Below are 18386 nucleotides of genomic sequence, written 5' to 3' on the forward strand. Positions count from 1 at the left end.
GCTTTGTTCACTGTCATTTGTCTGACTTGAATGTAACCAGTGAGGCAGAGATAGCTAAAGAACACTGCCTTCCTTTTTGGGTTTGCCAATGGAAACCTAAAGGGATAGGTAGAAATGTAAAAGACTAAAAATTCCTGTAGCTGTATTTTCCCTCGCTGAACCAGTACATTTCTGGTCACATGAACAGGATTTCAGGTTTTTCCATAAGAGGCCTTTTTAGCACAGTCATTGGTGCCTTGTGACTGTGTATAGATCTGCTGTATCTCAGATGTCTTTAGTTTAAACTAGATGCAATCACAAGAAGTGATCAGCAGCTGGGGACCAAAAGCTACTCTTGTATCTGGGTCATGTACAAGACTGCATCTGTCTTCCTGGCTTCAAGTAGCATTTGAGGGAAGAGGATCCTGAGATATTTGTCCAATTGCTGCCTTAATCCTCACTAGCATTCTGCCAAATCCCTGTCTCAAGTGCTTTTCCTTCCCCAGAAGGATGCTTTACCCCTTTGTAGCTTTGAAAACAGAAGGCTCTGTCTCTTAGAAATGAGACACTAGTGGTTGTGAGACTGGTCACAAGAGCCATTTGTACCAGTTGTTGTAATACCCATTGCCTCCTGTCTTCTAAGCTATGCTTGCTGTAGCTACCCAGAATCCCTCCTGCCATTTCTGGGGAGGAAGCAGCCACGTATGCTCAGGGTTGAATTGGATTTTGCCTTGATCCTTCATAGAAGGAAGTGTTAACCTTCAGAAGAGGCTTCTTAAAAATGGATTCCGCCTACAATGGAGTCCTCCTTTGCTTTGCCCTCCTTGGATTAACCTTTCCCTATAAGAAGTAATTGGGCTAGCCTGTGTTTTATTTTCTTGCCTAGCATGATCCTAATCTTGTGACTCTCAGTTTTGTGAATTTCCCCCTTTGTATGCTATCACTGCTAGTGGTGATAGAAGGAAAATACCTGAATACTAGAGCATTTTCAGCTCCCTGCTCTATAGGAAAGGTAAAGGGGGACTGTGCCAAAAAGAAATGTTCATGATAGTGTTAATAAAATGCACTATTTCCCCAAGAATTCCTTGGACTGCTGGAAACAACCTTACCAGTGCTGTATTATTTTATCTTTTGGAAGCAATACAAGACTGTGGAGATACACCAACCAACGAACCTCTGTTAAGGAGCATAGCTTAGTATGTTGCTTCTAAACATCCAGATAAATCACATGGGAGCCCCCTTCTCTCCCCTGGACCCAGCATGCTTTTGGGGGAGACACAACATGGTAAACCTTTGGTTGGCCAAAAATGCGTGCCTCAGTACTTTGAAAGTCACAAATGAAAGATTGCAGTTCAATTTGTCAGAACTGATTTGCATATTTCTATATTGAAGGGTTATTGGCACTGACTCTATGTGAGTCTCACGACTGGGATAACAGACAACCTTTACACTTCTGTTTGGTGCTTTAAAACGGTTTCTCAGCACTTCTGCTCTGTCCATGGCAACTATTGATGCATTTTGGGGGGAGAAAAGCCTTTATTACGTTTTAACAATTTCCTAACAAGCTCATGTACGGTGCCTGGAATATGTGTTCAAATAATGAAACAGTAAACCTTTTCTGCTTTGATGGGTCACACAACACTGCTGAGCTCATGTTTTATGATGCTGGCAGGACTTCTGTTTATAGGGTTTTTTTAATCGTTCTAATTCCAAATGGTCCAATATAGAAATAGAACAGCTTGTGCCAGTGGGTCCACCTAACTCTTTGTAGTTGTTTCAGCCCTGCCTTCTTAACCAGTATTATATTCCAGTGATATCTAATGATATTTGATTTCAATACTTCTAGCTATGCACAATTAGAAAATATTAGTCATGGGATGGAGGATATGTTTATGGTCCTCCTTCCCTTGGAAATGTATACTGTATTGTAAAGAAATTATATTTTGCAAGAAAACTAATGTAAGAAGCTTTCAGTATTATGGTGAGATTTGTAGACACATTTTTTTTTATTTGTTAGAATACAGTGAATTGTTCTTCTTCCTCTCCATGTTCCAGTTCAATTGGATAACTACTCCTCTTGGGGGTGGGGGAAAGGAAGTACTTTATCAAATGTTTGCCTGGCTTGTTTTTTCTTGTTTTATTTTTTGTTGCTGTAAATTATGTTGAGGTTTTTTGACCAGTCTTTTTACTGGATTATAATAAAACATCAGTACCTTAAGGTTGTGGAGTAATTCATGGGTCCGTGTGCTTATCTGCAGAGAGAACCTTGATATTAAGGCATCTTTTTCCTGTTTGGAGGAGTTATTAAAATCCATACCCTGTTCTTCCTAAAGTGCCAATAAAGTTCAGAAAAATTCAGCAGATGGTGTCTGGCTGGTTACTTAAGGCTTGCTGTGGGTCTAGTGCTGTGTCTCCAAGCTAAAGAGGTGTGTCTTGTGGTTCTCAAGAGGCCAGCCTTGTAGCACTCTCATAAATAAGATTTTACTTGCATCTTGAAAAGCAGCTGCTTGAACAACATCCCTTTCCCCTTCCCCAGCCCTCCAAGCTGTCTGACTGGAGCCAGTACTGGAATTCACATTTCTTTGTGGAGACATTGAGTATAGATTTATATCATGTTTAACTTGCAAATGGACCGGTCAAATGGAGAAGGGGGAGCTGCTGTTGGAACATCTAACATAAATGCTGTTGGAACTTGCCACTGGTGAGTGCCTGCTATCATGCCCAGGGCCATGTGCATCCACAACCAGGTTGGTGATCAGAGGGTGGCCAGACTTTGAGGCTGCTGCTTTTCCCCTGATGTCCTGCTGGGTCTGTCCTGCCCTGATCCTGTACTGGAGATTTCAGCCCAATTTGTTTGTGGCTAACCTTCTGTGCCTATCTCTACCTGTGTTTCCTGAGGTCTCAATACTGCGTCCAAATGATGGAAGAGCATGGCTACTGACACCTTTCTGCTGTTGGACTGTGTGATCTAGATTAGATTTTGCTCTCTACTTAGCAGGGTAAGACTGCCTTTTGACAGCACTGTCCTCTTGAAATCTGTTTTGTGTTGTCAAACCAGTAGATAGCTTCTGAAATACCAAACAAAATTTGTTTCCCCCTTTCTCATGTTAGCTAGTCCTAGAAGCTGCTGCTTCTGTAACCTGGCTTCAGACTTGAGGTATCATGCTGCAGTAGCTCTCTGTTAGGCAGTTGCATCTAATAGTTGTTTTCCAACATCTTGCAAAGCTTGATAATGCGATATACAGGGACAGTTGTATGGCTGTATGTTGAACGTCTACAAAAGCAGACTGTCTTCCAACAGGAAAGTGGAGAATGACTGAGGTATGGCTTGTTTGCCCTGTACAATCAATATGGCTGTTCTGTTGAGTGCCAGCTTTGCAGCTATACATAGCTCAATCTGGGCCATACAATCTAATTATTTTATACCAGTGTGTAATCTGAGCACATGTCAACTGGCAGAGAACAGTGTAATTCATCTGTGACTGATGTTAACCCATTGCTGCTGCATACTCTTATGCAAGTTGACTCCGCATGTGATGTTAATGTCTCCCTTGCAGAAAAATTAACTTATTTGTAAGAAAATAAGTTTAATTTTAATTTATTTGTGGTGTATCTGCTCATGGCAGGGGGGTTGGACCTAGATGATCTTTAAGGTCCCTACCAACCTATACCATTTTATGAAAAAGGATCTGGGCCTCAATGCATTGAATGTTTGGCTGAGGCTGGTTTTTGTCTTGCAGCTCTAATTTAAGTTCAGTTTGTGGACAAGGGTGCAGGTCCTTGTGACTGAAAAATGCCTAAGTGAACATCTAGTGTCAAGCAATGGGTCTCTGGAAGTTCCTAGTAATTTTAAGATGGACTTCCTCAGGATAGATGGCAGGATGAAGTGGGTATAGGGAAAAGTGGGAGAAAGAATGAGGAGGAGACATTGAGTAGTGCTGAGATTGCAAAAAGTAGTATTGGGAGCTCCTGGAAGGGACTGTACCTCTCAACTTCTGTTAAGAATGCACTTGCTCTGAGCAGGTGTTGAGACCATTTTTCTGGTGAGCAGAGCTAGTTGGAAAATTACAAGCACCCATGATTGCTATTGCCTCTGATTATGCATCATCTTTTAAAGAAATACAAGCCAGGGTTAATCTTCAATCATCAGGACTGACTGAAGGGTCAAGGGGATACAGAATATACTGTTCTTGAGCTGGGAGGTTATGGTGAAGGCTGTCTGTACGCCACATGCAGCAGTACTGCCCTCTCATCCATCTTTGAAGCATCCTTGACTGACTGAAGGAGAAGCATCTGCAAGTAAAGGCCTTGGCTGGAGCACTGTAACTTCTTGGGGGCCCTCACCCAGCTAGGCAGCAGCTGCACTGCCAGAGGTCCTGCTGTCAAGAAGCCCTGTTGTTAATTCATTTTGCTGCGTTGTTGCAGTATTAGCCCATCTCTGATGGTTGCATTACTGCTCTCTTGCTTCTAGTGGTGAAAATTTGATCCTTGCTTCTTTCATTTGTAGTGATTCTTGGAAGGTTGCTGGATATCTAGAGAAAGGTCAGAGTGGGCAAACGGTAGTCTTGTTTGAGAGATACAGAAACTGAGGCACGTTTACAGTCCTCCCCCCAAGCCTCCAGCCTCTGCGAGGCAGTATCTGAGCATACTTGATGTAAGCACTTTGTCTGGAGGTTTGTGTTCAGTGCATCTGTTTTTTTGCGGTCCTGTGGGTTAGGAGAAAGCAGAACAAGAACAAGTTGTCCTATTTGCTTATATCAGCAGCTTGTTCTGGAACAGGAAAGGTGGTTTATGGATTTTCATAGTGACAATGGGGAAGGGAAATTCTAGTTTTGTTCGGTGGTTTTAGTTCTGTGTATGTAAACAGCATGTATCTGCTTCCTTACAGGAGTATTTGTGAGGTGGTGGGCTAGGTAGGCAGTGAGAGGAAGGCTGTTCTTGCTGTTCAAGTTAACAAGGGCTGTGCTCTGGAAACCTTCATCAGCCCCAAGTCTGTGTGCCTGCTACTCTGCCTACAGTCCCTGAGACTTCCCCCGTGGGAACAGCCTGAGCTTGCCTCTGGCTACCTCTTGGCAGTGACAGCCAGTGCAGCTCTGACACGGGCACTTCTCTGTCAGAGGTGTGTACTGTATCCATCATTCCTCATTCACACTCCTCGCAGGCCAACCAAGAATCCTTTCCCTCACTTCTTTGAGAGGTACAACAAGGCACAGAAGACTATGTGTTTCTCCCGAGGCAGAAGAGCTGTGGCTGAACCTGGTGGCCTGTTTTACAGAACTTGGCTCAGACTTCCAGCTCTGTGCCCTTCACGTGCCCAGACTGCCTGCCTTCCCACAAATCTGGAGGAGAGCATGGGCCAGTCCTGCCTGCTCCAAAGAGTAAAGGAGCATGACAGCAGAGTGTGGTCTGGGGACAAGCAGGATGGGGGGGGGGAAAAAAAAGGGGGGGGGGGGAAGGGTGTGCCCATGTGCACACTGGTGGAAACTTGGCTTCTGCTAAACTTTTGTGAAACAGAGCTAAAGATTCACTACAGCTGTCTGTCCTGCCCATAATCTATGTGCTGACCTCCAAAGCAACATTTGAAGAGTTGGGTTTTTTTCAAAGCAAGGTATTTCCGCTTAGCTGTGTTGTGGGTTGGTTTGTGGGTTTGGTTTGGGTTTGTTTTTTCCATTGGTTGGTTTTGGGTTTTTTTGTGGGAGGGGTGGTTATTTGCAAAGCTTTCTATTTTTGTGTCCTGGACCAAATGAACACTGGTTTACTCTGGAAAGGCTGTGTTTGCTTCTAGGCTTGGTGCTAGATGGAGTGGAGGAGAGGAGGGAAAAGATTTTTCTTCTGCACTTTTTCTCCTGTTTCAAAGACTTTAAATCAGGTTGTCCAAATTCAGCGTAGGGCATGATTCTCTCTTGCCCCAGCAGGGTTTTTCCTGCTTTCACGAGAGGACAGTTGTCCCCTTCACTGCTTCTCTCCTCTCTGCAGGACTGGGTGTGATGATCTCAGACCCAACTTTCTCCTCTGTTAGTCCTCTCCGATCGGGTGGCATTGATCTGCCTCTTGCTGTGCTCTGAGTTCCTGGCAAGGAGAGAGGTCAGTGCCAGGCAAACACACAAATGTCCTTGCTGTGAAAACTGCTGATCATACATCTAATATATCTCTCAATTCAAGGTTTGCTGAAGAGATAAGATGCTTTGTGGTTTGTTTGGATGTGCTGTGGCCTCTTTCCTTGTGTCTCTCATGGCAAGCCTTGCTTTCCTTCTTCAGAAATGACTGAGAGAGAGAACTGGGCTGCCAGCTGCATCTCTTATAGTGCCTGAAAAACAAAGGCAGGACTAGGCAGAGCCAGCTGCTGAGACTGCACAAAGCGATTTTAAATTCAGGGGTGAGCTGCAGCCCAAGAATTTGGATTTGAAGGCTGAAGTATTCAGCACAGCTTGCAGGAGAGAGCAAATCACCTGGAAAAGCTGACCTGAGAGTGAGGGGCTGCAGAGTGGGGATGCTGGCCAGAGCTGCGGTCAGCTAAAACAAACCACTCGCCTCACCGCCAGCTCTCCTCTGTGACACAGGCAAGGGTGGGGAGGGAAACCTTTGAGGGATGTTCTACAAATGATTTGAAATGAGGAATTTTTACTTTAACTGGGGTCCAGGGGTGGGATTACAGAGAAGTCCCAGTGATCCTGGGCACAGCTGGGCAGTCTGATGTGCACCCATATCTGCCACATGGCATCCCTGCTTCAGCATCGTACCCCTGCCCTGCTGCTCCTAGGGACGTGCCGTGGTGCCTCTGGCAGGCGGCAGCTCTCTCCCTGACTCTGGACTTGGGGGTACCACTCACTCTGGATTAAAATCCTAGTGATACTCAGTGGTTTATCCCACCCTCCCTGTGCTCATGGAGCTGTTGGCCTGAATGAAACCTGATAGGAAAATCCTGCAGCAGAAAAAGATGCATTTGTGGGATGGATGAGCAGGGGCTGGCATGAGGGTGCTGCAAGGCTGTGATAGCTGGTTGCCAAGCTATCATCAGGAGTGAGGTGTAATGAAATATTCTTCTGTGCTGCTCTACCAGGTGCAAAGTGAACAGAGGGAAGTAGACAGCTGATTTTAGAAAGTGGATTTCCCCCTAAAAAAAAAAAAAAGTTGTGGATTTTTTTTTTTTATTTATTTTTTTTTTAAATCCTTTATGCATTGCCCATGAGTTTCTCTCCACTGAAGCTATCTCAATGGTGTGTTTGAATGCTTGGACATTTGCCTTTAAAACTTTATTGGACTGAAGAATAGGATTCCCCTCCCCCCTTTTGGAAAATCCTTGCACACCTTAATGTTTTCAATGCTTTTCTCAGAAAGCTTAAGCATCCCCTTCCAACCTGAAAGCTTTGGGTGAAAAATTTTCATTTTGGGGTGAGTTGTCTTCAAAACTATGAATCCACTGTGTGTGTTGAGGGGAACATTTTCCAGCCAGTTCTCATTCTTATGCTGTAGTTTCTCTCCCCTGTACGGATTTATTAGAGTGTCCAGTTGCAAAGGTTTTTGCTTATACTGTCTACTAATATGTTACTGCATTAAAAAACTTGATTAAAGCAAACATTCTACCTAATGTTGAACTGTTAATTTGGTATTAGGGACAATTCAGGCTCCTGAGATGAGAGCTGCTCTCAAGCTCTACAAAAAACAAGAACTGAAACTGTCTCTGCTGTTGCATTTTGATCCTCAGGGGCAAAGTGATTTACCCTGGAGAGGAGTGCAGACTAAACTAGTGAGTGTTTTTGGGAATAAATGATAAGAGTTTTCTTCTACCGAAGTTGCACTAGCATGGGGTATCAGTTAGCATGAAATGAATGATACTTCTCTGTGCCTTTATGGAACTTTTCAGCAGAGAATTTAGCGAACAAGCAAAGTGTGGCTGCTTCTCAGCACTGTCCTGTGAAGTAAGTGAATATTCGGGCTTTCGAGCTGGGAGCCTGCAGTGTTGGGGAAGGCAATGATGCGGCTGGACAACATCCACATCAAGAACAGAATCCTTAAGCCTTACCCTCACCCCATTGCTGTAAGAACTGGCATGCCTCTCTCTTCCTGAAGCAGCGGCCATCAGTGCTCCTGCCAGGCTGCTCTTCCAGCCCTCAGCTTGCAACCCCTTGTATGATTAAACATTGCAGTGTATGTTGCTTCTGAAACTGGATTTGGGTCTGGTTCCTAAAAGTGAAGTCTGTAAGGCAAAACACATGCCTGTGGACTGGTATTCAGAGAAGACACTCATGTTCCCATGCTTCACTCAATTCCCATGCCCTGATGGGATGGACTGCAGCAAGATCTAAGCACAATCCCTCTGTCCGTCCTTCCCTCCTCCCTCCCCTCCCTCTTCCCTGCCTCCACCCCCAGAGAGGCTGTTCTATTTTTTTTTTTCCCTTTTCTTTCTATTTTCTCCCCTCTCAACTGTACTTACCACTCTTAATCTAGCTGGCCTTGCAGCACACGACAGCCCAGGAGACACGGAGGAGGATCCTAAGTAGCATGATAGCTCAAGGCATCTCGGGGCTCATGCGACCCTTGCGAAGTGGACTGAACGTGAGCAAAATTCGCTTTATTTATCTCTGTGGGGTGACTGAGCGGCATCCCACACCAGCTAAGCAGGGGTCAAAAAGAGTCTTCAGCTCCACACACAAGCTCCAGGATGCCCCTGGGGAATTGAGGTGAGTAAAATGCTGAACCCTACCCTGCTGTGTCTGGAAGGGTCTTTTCAGGAGGGACACGCCCTTACCTCGGCCTCACTCCACAGAAGGGAGGAGAGAGGCCAGTGCGAAACATGGCCCACAGGAGGTGGTGGACCAGGATGTGGGGGCTGAGCAGATGCTGACAGGAGGAAGGTGGTGCAGGGAGCTGGTCTGAGAGAAGTGCTGGCCCTTGCTTCTGGAGCTGTGGAGGCCACAGCTAGTGGCCTGGATCCAGAACATGAAGATGACAACGTGGTACCAGAGTCCATTGACCACTGGAGCCCAGTCACCAGCCTTTGAGGAATGGGGATGGTGGGCAAGGTGTGTCAGACAGCTGGGTCGTGAGCCTGCTGTATTCTGCCCAGAGAGGGTGTGGAGTCTTCTTCTCTGGAGATGTTCCAAACCCACCTGGATGCAGCCCTGTGCAACCTGCTATGGGTGACCCTGCTTTGTTTGGCAGGGGGGTTGGACTGGATGATCTCCAGAGGTCCCTTCCAACCCCACCACTCTGGGATTCTGTATTCCTGCGGTGGAGAAGCTGGGATGACCACTGGGTTGCTCTGGGAGTTGCAAATTCTCTTGGGCTTCTTGTCCCTGCTCCTGTAAAGGCAGAGTAGGGAGCTGATGATGTCTGCAGGTGCAGGGAGCAAAATGCTCTCTTTAGGTTTTGGGAAACCATGCTGCAAGCTCTTGTGCCTTGCTGGTGTGTTCTTCTCGACAGGGAGAGGGAGCAGCTGGCTCAGTGGCCCAGATGGCGGCTGTAGGTGCGAGGGGCTGTGGGGGCCCACAGCATCCTGTCCTGCCAGGCTCCCGAGGCAGGGACACGTGCTGGGCTTTGCAGAGGACAGGATGCTGAGTTTGTGAGTTGAACTCTGGTGGGAATTGGTCAGAAGCCATGTTCAGAAATGCCTCTGAATGACGGGATGGAGGGCTCCCAGCTGGTCAGTCTGAAAGGGCAACCTTGACCTGTTTAGGGGCCTGGTTGACAGAGACCCTTGAGAGACCACCCTGAAGGGCAAAGGAGTCCAGGAAGTCTGGACATTGCTCAAGAAGGGAATCTTCAAGGTGCAAGAGCAGGCCGTCCCCGTGTGCCGCAAGGATGGGGCTGACCAGAGACTGCCCAGCACAGAGTGTTCATCCACATTTCTGCAGCAGGAACTACTGCAGGCTCCCTGACAGTCTTTCCTCTGTTCCTTGGGGATAATTCAGAAGGAGAGCCCATTTATCTGAGCAAAATAAAGGGAATTTGTAGATCTCCTACAGATCAGACATAGACCAGTACAATCTGTGTCAGACTAATCTGCTAGACACTGAGAAAAAGACCCAACCAACATCACAGAAAATACAATAAACCATTTTGCTATCTGACCTTAGAGAAAAGTTATACTGATAACCCTCCTTAATGGGATTTATGAAGACTCGTTATCAATTGGTTTTCTTTCTAATTGGCTTGTTGCTTATGAAGTTATCTCTGGCAGTACTTGTAGGCATCTTGCTGTTTTATATGGCCTCGGAAAGTATCTTTTAGGGAAAAACACCAACAGGGAGAAGAAGAATCTTCCTGAAACCCCCTTCACTATTTCCCTGTATCACAGAGAGTTTGAGTTTTGGTTTGGTTTGGTTTGTTTTTTTAAAGGAAATAATCAGTTGGCATGCATTGAACTTGCAGTGCTGAGTTTGTCACATCCTGATAAGATCCTCCCAAAGCTCTGACCCTGTGTCCTGTGACAGTAATGCTGTTGTAAAATAGTTCAGCCTGAATGAAGCAAAATTTAGTCAAATTAATTTTGAGTTGTTTTTAAAATCCTAGTTCAAAATTACTTTCTTAACAAAATGTGAGAATTTTTTCATAGTTTCAAAAACCCTGATAAACAAATGAAAAAATAAATAGAAAAGCTACAGATTTTCTGAAGCCTTCTGAAGCCTTGGGTACCCAAAGCAGGTGGCCTCCAGAGCAGACTCGAGCCTGGGACTGATTCGGGTGATACGAAGACAACTAGGCCAGTATGTGAGTGAGTCTGTGGGAGATGACTGAACTAAACAGTGAAAACAGAGTAACCAGGCTGGGTTCATGCCCCAAACAGAGGCACCTGTACTAAGACGCAGACAAACAGCTTAAATTTCCCCTACAACCAGCGGAGAGAGAAGCTGCTTACAGGTGCTCTCTGTGTTGTGGTCAGGAGTGCTTGGCATCCTCCCTGCTCTCAAGAAGGGTGAACTGCTGCACCCAGGCTTGTCCAAAGTCATCCAGAGGGTCTGTGGCAACAGCATCTGCACTTCCTCGTATCTCGCTGGATACTCTGTGTGCTACCCTGGCTGCAACTCAGCTGTCCCAGGGCTCATGGAACTGGCCGGGCTGTGCCCAGGAGGAGCTGCAGGGAACAGATCCTCCCAGCATTCGTGGGAGCCTAGTGCAGGGATTCTCCTGGGGCTGACTGAAGGCTGGCTGAAGCTCTAGGTGCCTCAAAGACAACATGAACAAAGTTTTCTGTCCGTGAATATATGTGCAGCTGTGGGCATTGTTGGATCCAGCACACTCTCTGCTTGCAGGCAGCCAGCTCACATTATCCTGTTGAAGAATGCATTGAGTTGCAGTATCAAGTGAAGTCCTATGACTTTACCGTTTCTATTGTGTATCAAATTCACCCATAACTGTAAAATTAGCATTGCCAGAAAACCTGCCTGTTTGCCATAAAAATAGAATAAATGGGTAGTTTTATTTCTTTAAAGAGGGTAGTTTTATTTTGTTTTCTTTTGACATTTGAGAATTAAATTGCTTATTTACAAAGAAATATCTATGAGTGTCTGTATGGAGGAGACTGAAATGTCTTATAGATGTTCTTTGGCTGTTTGCTTTGGGAAATAGGGTGCTCCTACTTGGCTGTGTGAGACTGCAACACGATCTTTCCATTCTGCACGTGGGAAGCTCTTCCTTCTGCAGCATGATCGTGGTGCTAACTTCACAGCTGTTTTCATAACCAGGGGACCCTGTTGTAGACTAATGGCTCAGGCATTGTTTTCTGCTGAAGCTTTCTGAAAAAACAGGAAGCCAGCCTCCTCAGGTGAAGGTACAGTGGCCCTTGTGTTCTGCTGCTACTAGCTGAATGAAGACACAATTAAAAATGAAAGAGCAGAGAAGGCAAAAAAAAAAAAAATTAATCTCTTTTCTCCACTTCCAAATTTTGATGGAATATGGGGATTGGCTTTCCAAAGAGATAATTGTTTGGAATTTTCTGTGCCTGAAGTCTTGCTGATGAAGTCCATGTTACAACATTTTAAGAAACAGCATCCTTAGTCACTGCAGTGATTTGTCAGCAGGTAAATGGGATTAGATCTGTATAGTGATTGTGACATGAAGCGGAATGAACAAGACCTGTGAACTTGAAAGAGGAGAACATTCCTTCCCCCTTTTCCACTACATTTTTACAGCAATTCTTTCTTGTCTGAAATTCAACTGGATACATCCCCCATACTCCACCTCTGCCTCTTGTGAGTTAAGAAAAAAGGAAATTGTTTAAACTTGACCTTTATATATTTCTGTGCTTAATGTTAAATGGAAATCAGCAGAGATCTGCACATACTTCATTTTCATCTGCCACAGAGCAGACAGAGTAAGTCGTCTCAGCTGCTGGTGTTGGTATCCTAGGGACAATTCCCATTTAACCAATTCCTCCTCCCAATCTCTGCCTTTCCAAGAGGATGCCTGGCACAGAGGAGTGTAGGTGCTGCAGTGGTTCCTTGGCTGGCGGGTTTGCTGTAACCTGTGACTCTGGGGCTGTGACAATGGAAACACATCACAAGAGATCAGGAGATAATACTAGAAATTCTCAGAGCTCTGAACCATACTTGCTGTTTGTTTCACTGTCCCCAGGGCTTTCAGCAGAATTGTTGCCAAGCTTTATACCAAATAGCACTTCAATTATTTGAAGAAGCTGGATGCTGCTTCACTTGGTCTTGTGTAAGTGGGAAAAGTGATTAAGTTCAGGGAAGGAGTGGACACTTACTGAAAGAAGAAGCTACAGAAAAAGAGCAGTCATTAAGTAATCCCCTTGGGAAGGGGAAACAAAATGTGAATGACAACAGCCCTTATTGCATGATTATTATCTGATCCTGAGCACTTTTCTTGTTATCACACCACTTCATCCAGAATTGTCATCCCAAGACTTGCAAATGCTTTGCCTGCCTACAAACTCCCTCCGCCAGCCAGCCCAAGCCGAGGCGGTGGGTGCGGAGCATCTGCACTTGTTCGTGTGCAGATAAAACTTTTATTCTGAGCGATGTTTGGTAAAATGGGAAATATTTTGGGTCAACTTAGATTTGCCTGCCCCTGAGAACTGATAATCTGAATCTTTTCTGATATGCATGGTGTAATCCTTCTAGAAAGTGTTTTATGCACATTTCCCTTCAAGTGCCTGTCTCTAAGGCTCAACCAAAAGACCTCAACAGTGGGTGTGCAGGAAAGGGTGGGCTTCCCTGACTTTTTGCAAACTTGTCTTACAGCTCTGCAGACCAGGTGACGGTGCATTTTATAAATCGGGATGGAGAGCGACTTACGGCCACAGCCAAAGAAGGACAGAGTTTACTGGAAGTGGTAATCAATCAAAACTTGTCCATTGATGGATTTGGTAGGTGTTGCACAAGGGTATGTGCTCTTAGGATTTATGTGTCTGTGCTGTGACCAGTGGGTGCCTTGGAACAGTGCAACCGTACATATGCCACTGTGTTCTGGTGAGACCATGAAGCACGCTTCTTGTCCCCAACAGCTGCTTGCTGGGCTGTTTTAACCCACTGAGATGGCAGTGTGACTGGTTAGGGTTGACATACAAATCTGAAAATGGATTGTGGTCTTCACAGAGAAGAGTCAGGCTGAAATCTGAGTTTTCTGGCATCTCTTTTTACATGCTTCAGATCTGTTAAAGGACCTTTTCTCACACTGTTTTTGCAGATGGTGTCTCTTTTATCCCCTTCTTTTTTCTGATTTGCTGTCACTCCCTCATTTCTTCACCAGGTGCATGTGAAGGGACACTAGCCTGCTCCACCTGTCACCTCATCTTTGAGAAGAGCACCTTCCAAAAGCTGGATGCCATCTCAGATGAAGAGCTGGACATGCTGGACTTGGCGTATGGACTCACTGATACGTAAGCCTCCCTGCTGATTGCAGCAGATTCTCAAGCCTCTGAGACAGATTTGCAGCATGTAGCACCTGTTTCCAAGGGGATAGGACTTATTCTGTATTATGGTTGTGTCACTAGAGCTGCTTTCTTTTGGGGCACAGGAGACCTTTAACAGGAACTTCAGTGAAAACCCAGCCTGGACCAGACATCCCAATGTGGGTGGGGGATTTCTTCCTTTACTGTGGGAACAGATGAGCCTCAATTAATGTTTTCTTCTCAGCTCTCGCCTTGGCTGCCAGGTGTGCATTAAGAAGTCGATGGATGGTTTGACAGTGCGGGTCCCTGTGGATGTATCAGACATCAGGACACAGCTGGAGGTTGGAAAGCAAAACAAACAGTAACTGTAGACGACTCCTGCACAACTCACGTCATATTTTTAGGTGTGGCAGGGGACTTTGCTTTTGGTTAACACTGTTTCTTTTTGTGGCTGGCTTGCAGTAGACCATAGAGGTCTGATTCAGTATAAATGCCTGTTTGGCAAATCTTATTAAACAACGTTTAATGCAGGGGTCTTTGGTATATGGTTTAAGTTAAGTGCTTAAGTGCTCTGCTGAACGCAACTGGACTAAAATGTATGGCTTTACATTTCCCTGGATGGGTGACAGTAAACATCTGTGTTGTATGTGACTCACCCTCTCCTTTGAAATTTAAGGAATTCTGCTATTCGAAGTAACTGCTGGGAATTTTGCAAGGCTTGGCTCTTTAACTGTAGAGGAGACTTTTCCCAATTTGGGAAGCTTGAGAAGAGATAGCTGTTCCAAATACAGGACGGTGTGCTGATTGGCTTGATGATATAGGCCAGCAGAGTTTGGTTAGCAAGAATATAATGAAAACCATTTGAAAGCTGACATCTCCTGTAAGAGGGAACCACTTTCGATGAATTTGAGATATAACAGGTCACTGAATTGTTATGTGCCGTGACATTATGTGCTACTTTCTTCAAGTATTAAATCTTCCCATTGCTTTACTACCACATATGTAAAATAAAATTCTAATAACGAGGCTTTTAGACCTATGAGATGCACTTTCCTGGTAATACGAACCTGGCTGCAATAGAATGAGACTGATGGAAGTTTAGGTATAGTATCTTGTTACCCCAGTGTACTTGACTGGATTTTCCCCTTGTGTTTGAGTGACCATGTCAAACTTACCATCTAAATGTCATAGAGACACTATGATCTGTAACAGAGTTTTCCAAACTTGACTAGAGCTTGTGGGAATTTTTTTATTGGCAATAAATTAAATTAAGTAATGTTCTAAAAGTTAAGATGTTTCAGCCTGTGACAATAGTACCTGATTAGATGGGTGAAAAACAAATTTTGTATATAGAGAGAGGTAATATCTTTCATTAGATCAAATACTATAGCTGGGGGCAGAGGAGGGTAAACACTCTCAGACATACAAGTGCTTCTTTAGATTTGAAATAAGAGCTGGAAACTCCAAGTTCAAGCATCCTGGTGCAAAGTGAGTAGAAAGGATCTTTTAAAGGTCAGGATCGCTGCAAGTGTATTGAATTATTTTGTTTGGGACCACCTTGTATCTGCCTCCTTCTGGAGTTCCCCCCCCATGACCTGCTGGGTTTGACTTATGTTTGTGTTGGGTTTGCAAGACAGGAGCCACCTGGAAAAGTTCAGCAAAACAAGAACGTAATCTCACAGCCCACAGATTTTTAGTTGCTACCATTGAATACCAGCACTGATCAAATGGAAGCAGTAAAGCCACGACCTTCAGTACCACTTCATGTCTCTCCCCACTCCTGATGCTGCCACTATCCCTTTGCAAAGCAGAGATGCCCGGAGCTTTGCAGTCCCTCTCTCCAACCCCTCTTGTTGTGAGTTTGAAGCTGGACCACAGGTTGCTGCTGAAAAATGTCAGTTCTTTGCACACTGGCTAGGGCATTATTGCCTGGGCACATGGAAAAGGACTAATGCAGATTTCCACACCCAGGCCTAGAGGTAGCAGGTAAGGAAGGTCTTTGTGGCCTCGGCAAGGCAAAGTCTCCCTCTGCCTCCCGTAGCACCCCGCCTCTGCTGCGCAGCCACGTGCTCACAAAGGGACCAGTGGTTTGTGCTATCTTTTCTGATAAATTTTTTGAGGATTTTGTTTTGTTTTACACGAAGAAAAATTATTAATAGAGAGTTGGGTTAGTGCAACTCTCCAGGGAAATGTGCCCATATTAGGCAGCCTAAGATGCGAAAAGGAAAAAATGGGCGTTTTGCCCCGCCTCTCCCAGTGTTTCTAATCTCTAAGTTTCTCATAATTCTTTTATGTGACGCAAATTGTGAGCTCTTACTCTGCATTTGCTCCAGGTCCCCACTGCTTGAACTGAGAACCAGACCAGCCACTGAGCCAGTTTACAATCCATTAGCACGTTTACAATACAGAATAATCTCTCTTCCAAGTACAGGCCGGCTTTTCTCATAATACTTTGTGCTGTTTCACCTTCCTGAAAAGACACATTAGAGTAATGCCTGAGCTGATTTGCTGGAAGAGGGCTCCTTGTCAGTGTGGCCAGCCTCACAGATCTAGGGGGGGGAAGCATGTGTGTTTCACAGCAGAGTTTGGTGTTTTCAAACCCCACCACCCAAGCGCAAAAGAGAAGGAAGTCAGAGCGAAGGAATGAAAGGCGATCACTGCACCACAATGACAAACAAACTGCGTGTGTTTTATTGAAATAGTTACAACTGTAGCTCTGTAAAGAAAGCCTGTGAATGCCTTGTCAGTGTTCATGTGTGAGGGAAATGATGGCAGGGTGGTTTGCAGTATGATTATATACATCTTTCATCACACAAGGGCCACCAAGGTGATCTGGGACAGAGATCGCCACATCTGAGAGTTAGAACACCCTGCATATAATGAATCAAACTCTATACACCTTGGAAAGTGAGCGCTGGGCTTCCCTCCCCGGCTCTGCCCTGCCCTGCCATTTGATGGTGTGAATTGGGAATGCTGGGCCAGCTTCCAGGCACTGACTGTCACAGGCACCTGGCAGATAAGTGGAGGCATCTGATACTTACTGGATAACTTTACAGAGGTGACTTCCACCTCTGTGCAAGGACGGAGCTGTGGCAGGTGTCAAGCAGCTCCAGGTATGGCTATTTGCAGACACTCAGCACCTTGCAGGGGGCACTTACTCCACAAGGACTATCTCTCAACCATTAGGAGTCATGCTCTTTGACCTTTCACTGTTAATTAAGAGGAGTGTCTCTGAGAGAAACCACCTTAGAAAAACTCACATAACTTTCAAAATGAAACACCGTAAACCTATTAGCCTTTGAGACTTTTCCCATCTTTTCCCACTTTCTTAATGCCTGTCAAACGAGCAGGCGCTCTCGGATTCTTTTAAGACCTCAGCTGGCAGCATCATAACCTTCTAAGCAAGTCCCATTATGGCTATGGGGCTTCAGAGTATTGCCTTGAGTGGAATCACCGGGATGTTTCAAGAGTCCACTGGCTGCATTTCTTTAGTGGTGCAACACCAGCAGCCTGCTTACCACATCCCTGCCTGGCACTTCTCCAAACTTAATTCTGCTGGAGCACACTGAGCCATGTACTTTGCTAAGTGGGAACGCAGGGCTTCTCTGAAACAGCATCAGTGCTGTTGAAGCCTGGATAGTTTCAGCTTATGGACTGGCTGACAATATTCTGACCAGATGGGGCTTTGCTTCAGCATCCACTTGATAACGTTCTTGACAACTTCCACAATTCCATGACCTCCTGCTAAAGCCAAATCCTGCTCAAGTCCCTCTCAGCATGACTAGGAATTTTGTTAATTGCCCCATCCACACTGCTTCTGGAAAGGGTCTTCTGAAATGTCACCATCATGTACAGAAGTATAATGTCACCTTTTATTAGGACTAAAAGGACCAGCTACTCCCAGAGGACACCAAAGAAGACAAATGTTCATAGCCCTGCCAAAGTGACAGTGCTAAAGTCCTTCATAGTAACTCTGCATCTGTCAAATGCTAGCTTTGGGGGAGGTATCAGGACAGACAATCAATGCACAAGTAATTGAGGGGGAAAAAAAAAAAAAAAAGGCAATTTTGGAGTTACATATACTATCTGTCAGTGAAAGTTGGGCTTTAGGCTCTATTTGGTGTTTCTAGAACCCAGCCTCAGACAGCAATGAATGCAAACTGTGAGCTAGACCCCCAGGGGACAAAAGATGAGCAGAGAGAAGAAGCGGTGATTTCTGGGATGGAGTTAAAAGGTCTTTGGATGATTGGTGGCGATGAACAGTGAAGAGTGGAGGATTCTGTGCAAGCATAACGGTCTTTAACTAATTTTGATGGAGCATTAGCTGTCCCAGTTCTCTGGTCATCCACATACATCAGCAGCTGACTGGAGAAAATAAAGCAGAGTTTCTCCATTCCCTTTAAAAAGAAACAGTCAGACCCTGTACATGTCAGCTAACTCACAGAGAGAGTCTGGTGGGATTCAGCCCACAAGACACTCAGCCAGTGAAGTATCTTCCATAGAAAAAGGATGTAAAGGAAAAACAAGAACACTCCCCCCGCCCTCCATCCCCCCC

At 45.2% G+C, this 18386-nt stretch overlaps 1 protein-coding gene across 1 annotated transcript; it reads left to right on the forward strand.

Annotated features, from left to right (window-relative positions):
* The first annotated feature begins 8459 nt into the window (after window positions 1-8459).
* LOC104532283 (adrenodoxin) lies at window positions 8460-14196 on the forward strand. The gene is made up of 4 exons (XM_010177454.1): window positions 8460-8660; window positions 13182-13306; window positions 13690-13819; window positions 14076-14196. The coding sequence occupies exons 1-4, from the start codon at window positions 8482-8484 to the stop codon at window positions 14194-14196; spliced, it is 555 nt and encodes a 184-aa protein (XP_010175756.1). The 5' UTR covers window positions 8460-8481.
* Window positions 14197-18386: the final 4190 nt, after the last annotated feature.

Source organism: Antrostomus carolinensis, unplaced genomic scaffold, assembly GCF_000700745.2.
Source record: "Antrostomus carolinensis isolate BGI_N321 unplaced genomic scaffold, ASM70074v2 scaffold25371, whole genome shotgun sequence".
NCBI classification, from domain to species: Eukaryota; Metazoa; Chordata; class Aves; order Caprimulgiformes; family Caprimulgidae; genus Antrostomus; species Antrostomus carolinensis.

Coding starts and splice junctions, on each gene's coding strand:
- LOC104532283 (XM_010177454.1), top strand. CDS start 8,482: ATGATAGCTCAAGGCATCTCGGGGCTCATGCGACCCTTGCGAAGTGGA. Junction 8,661..13,181: donor GATGCCCCTGGGGAATTGAG/GTGAGTAAAATG, acceptor CTTGTCTTACAG/CTCTGCAGACCAGGTGACGG. Junction 13,307..13,689: donor CTTGTCCATTGATGGATTTG/GTAGGTGTTGCA, acceptor TTTCTTCACCAG/GTGCATGTGAAGGGACACTA.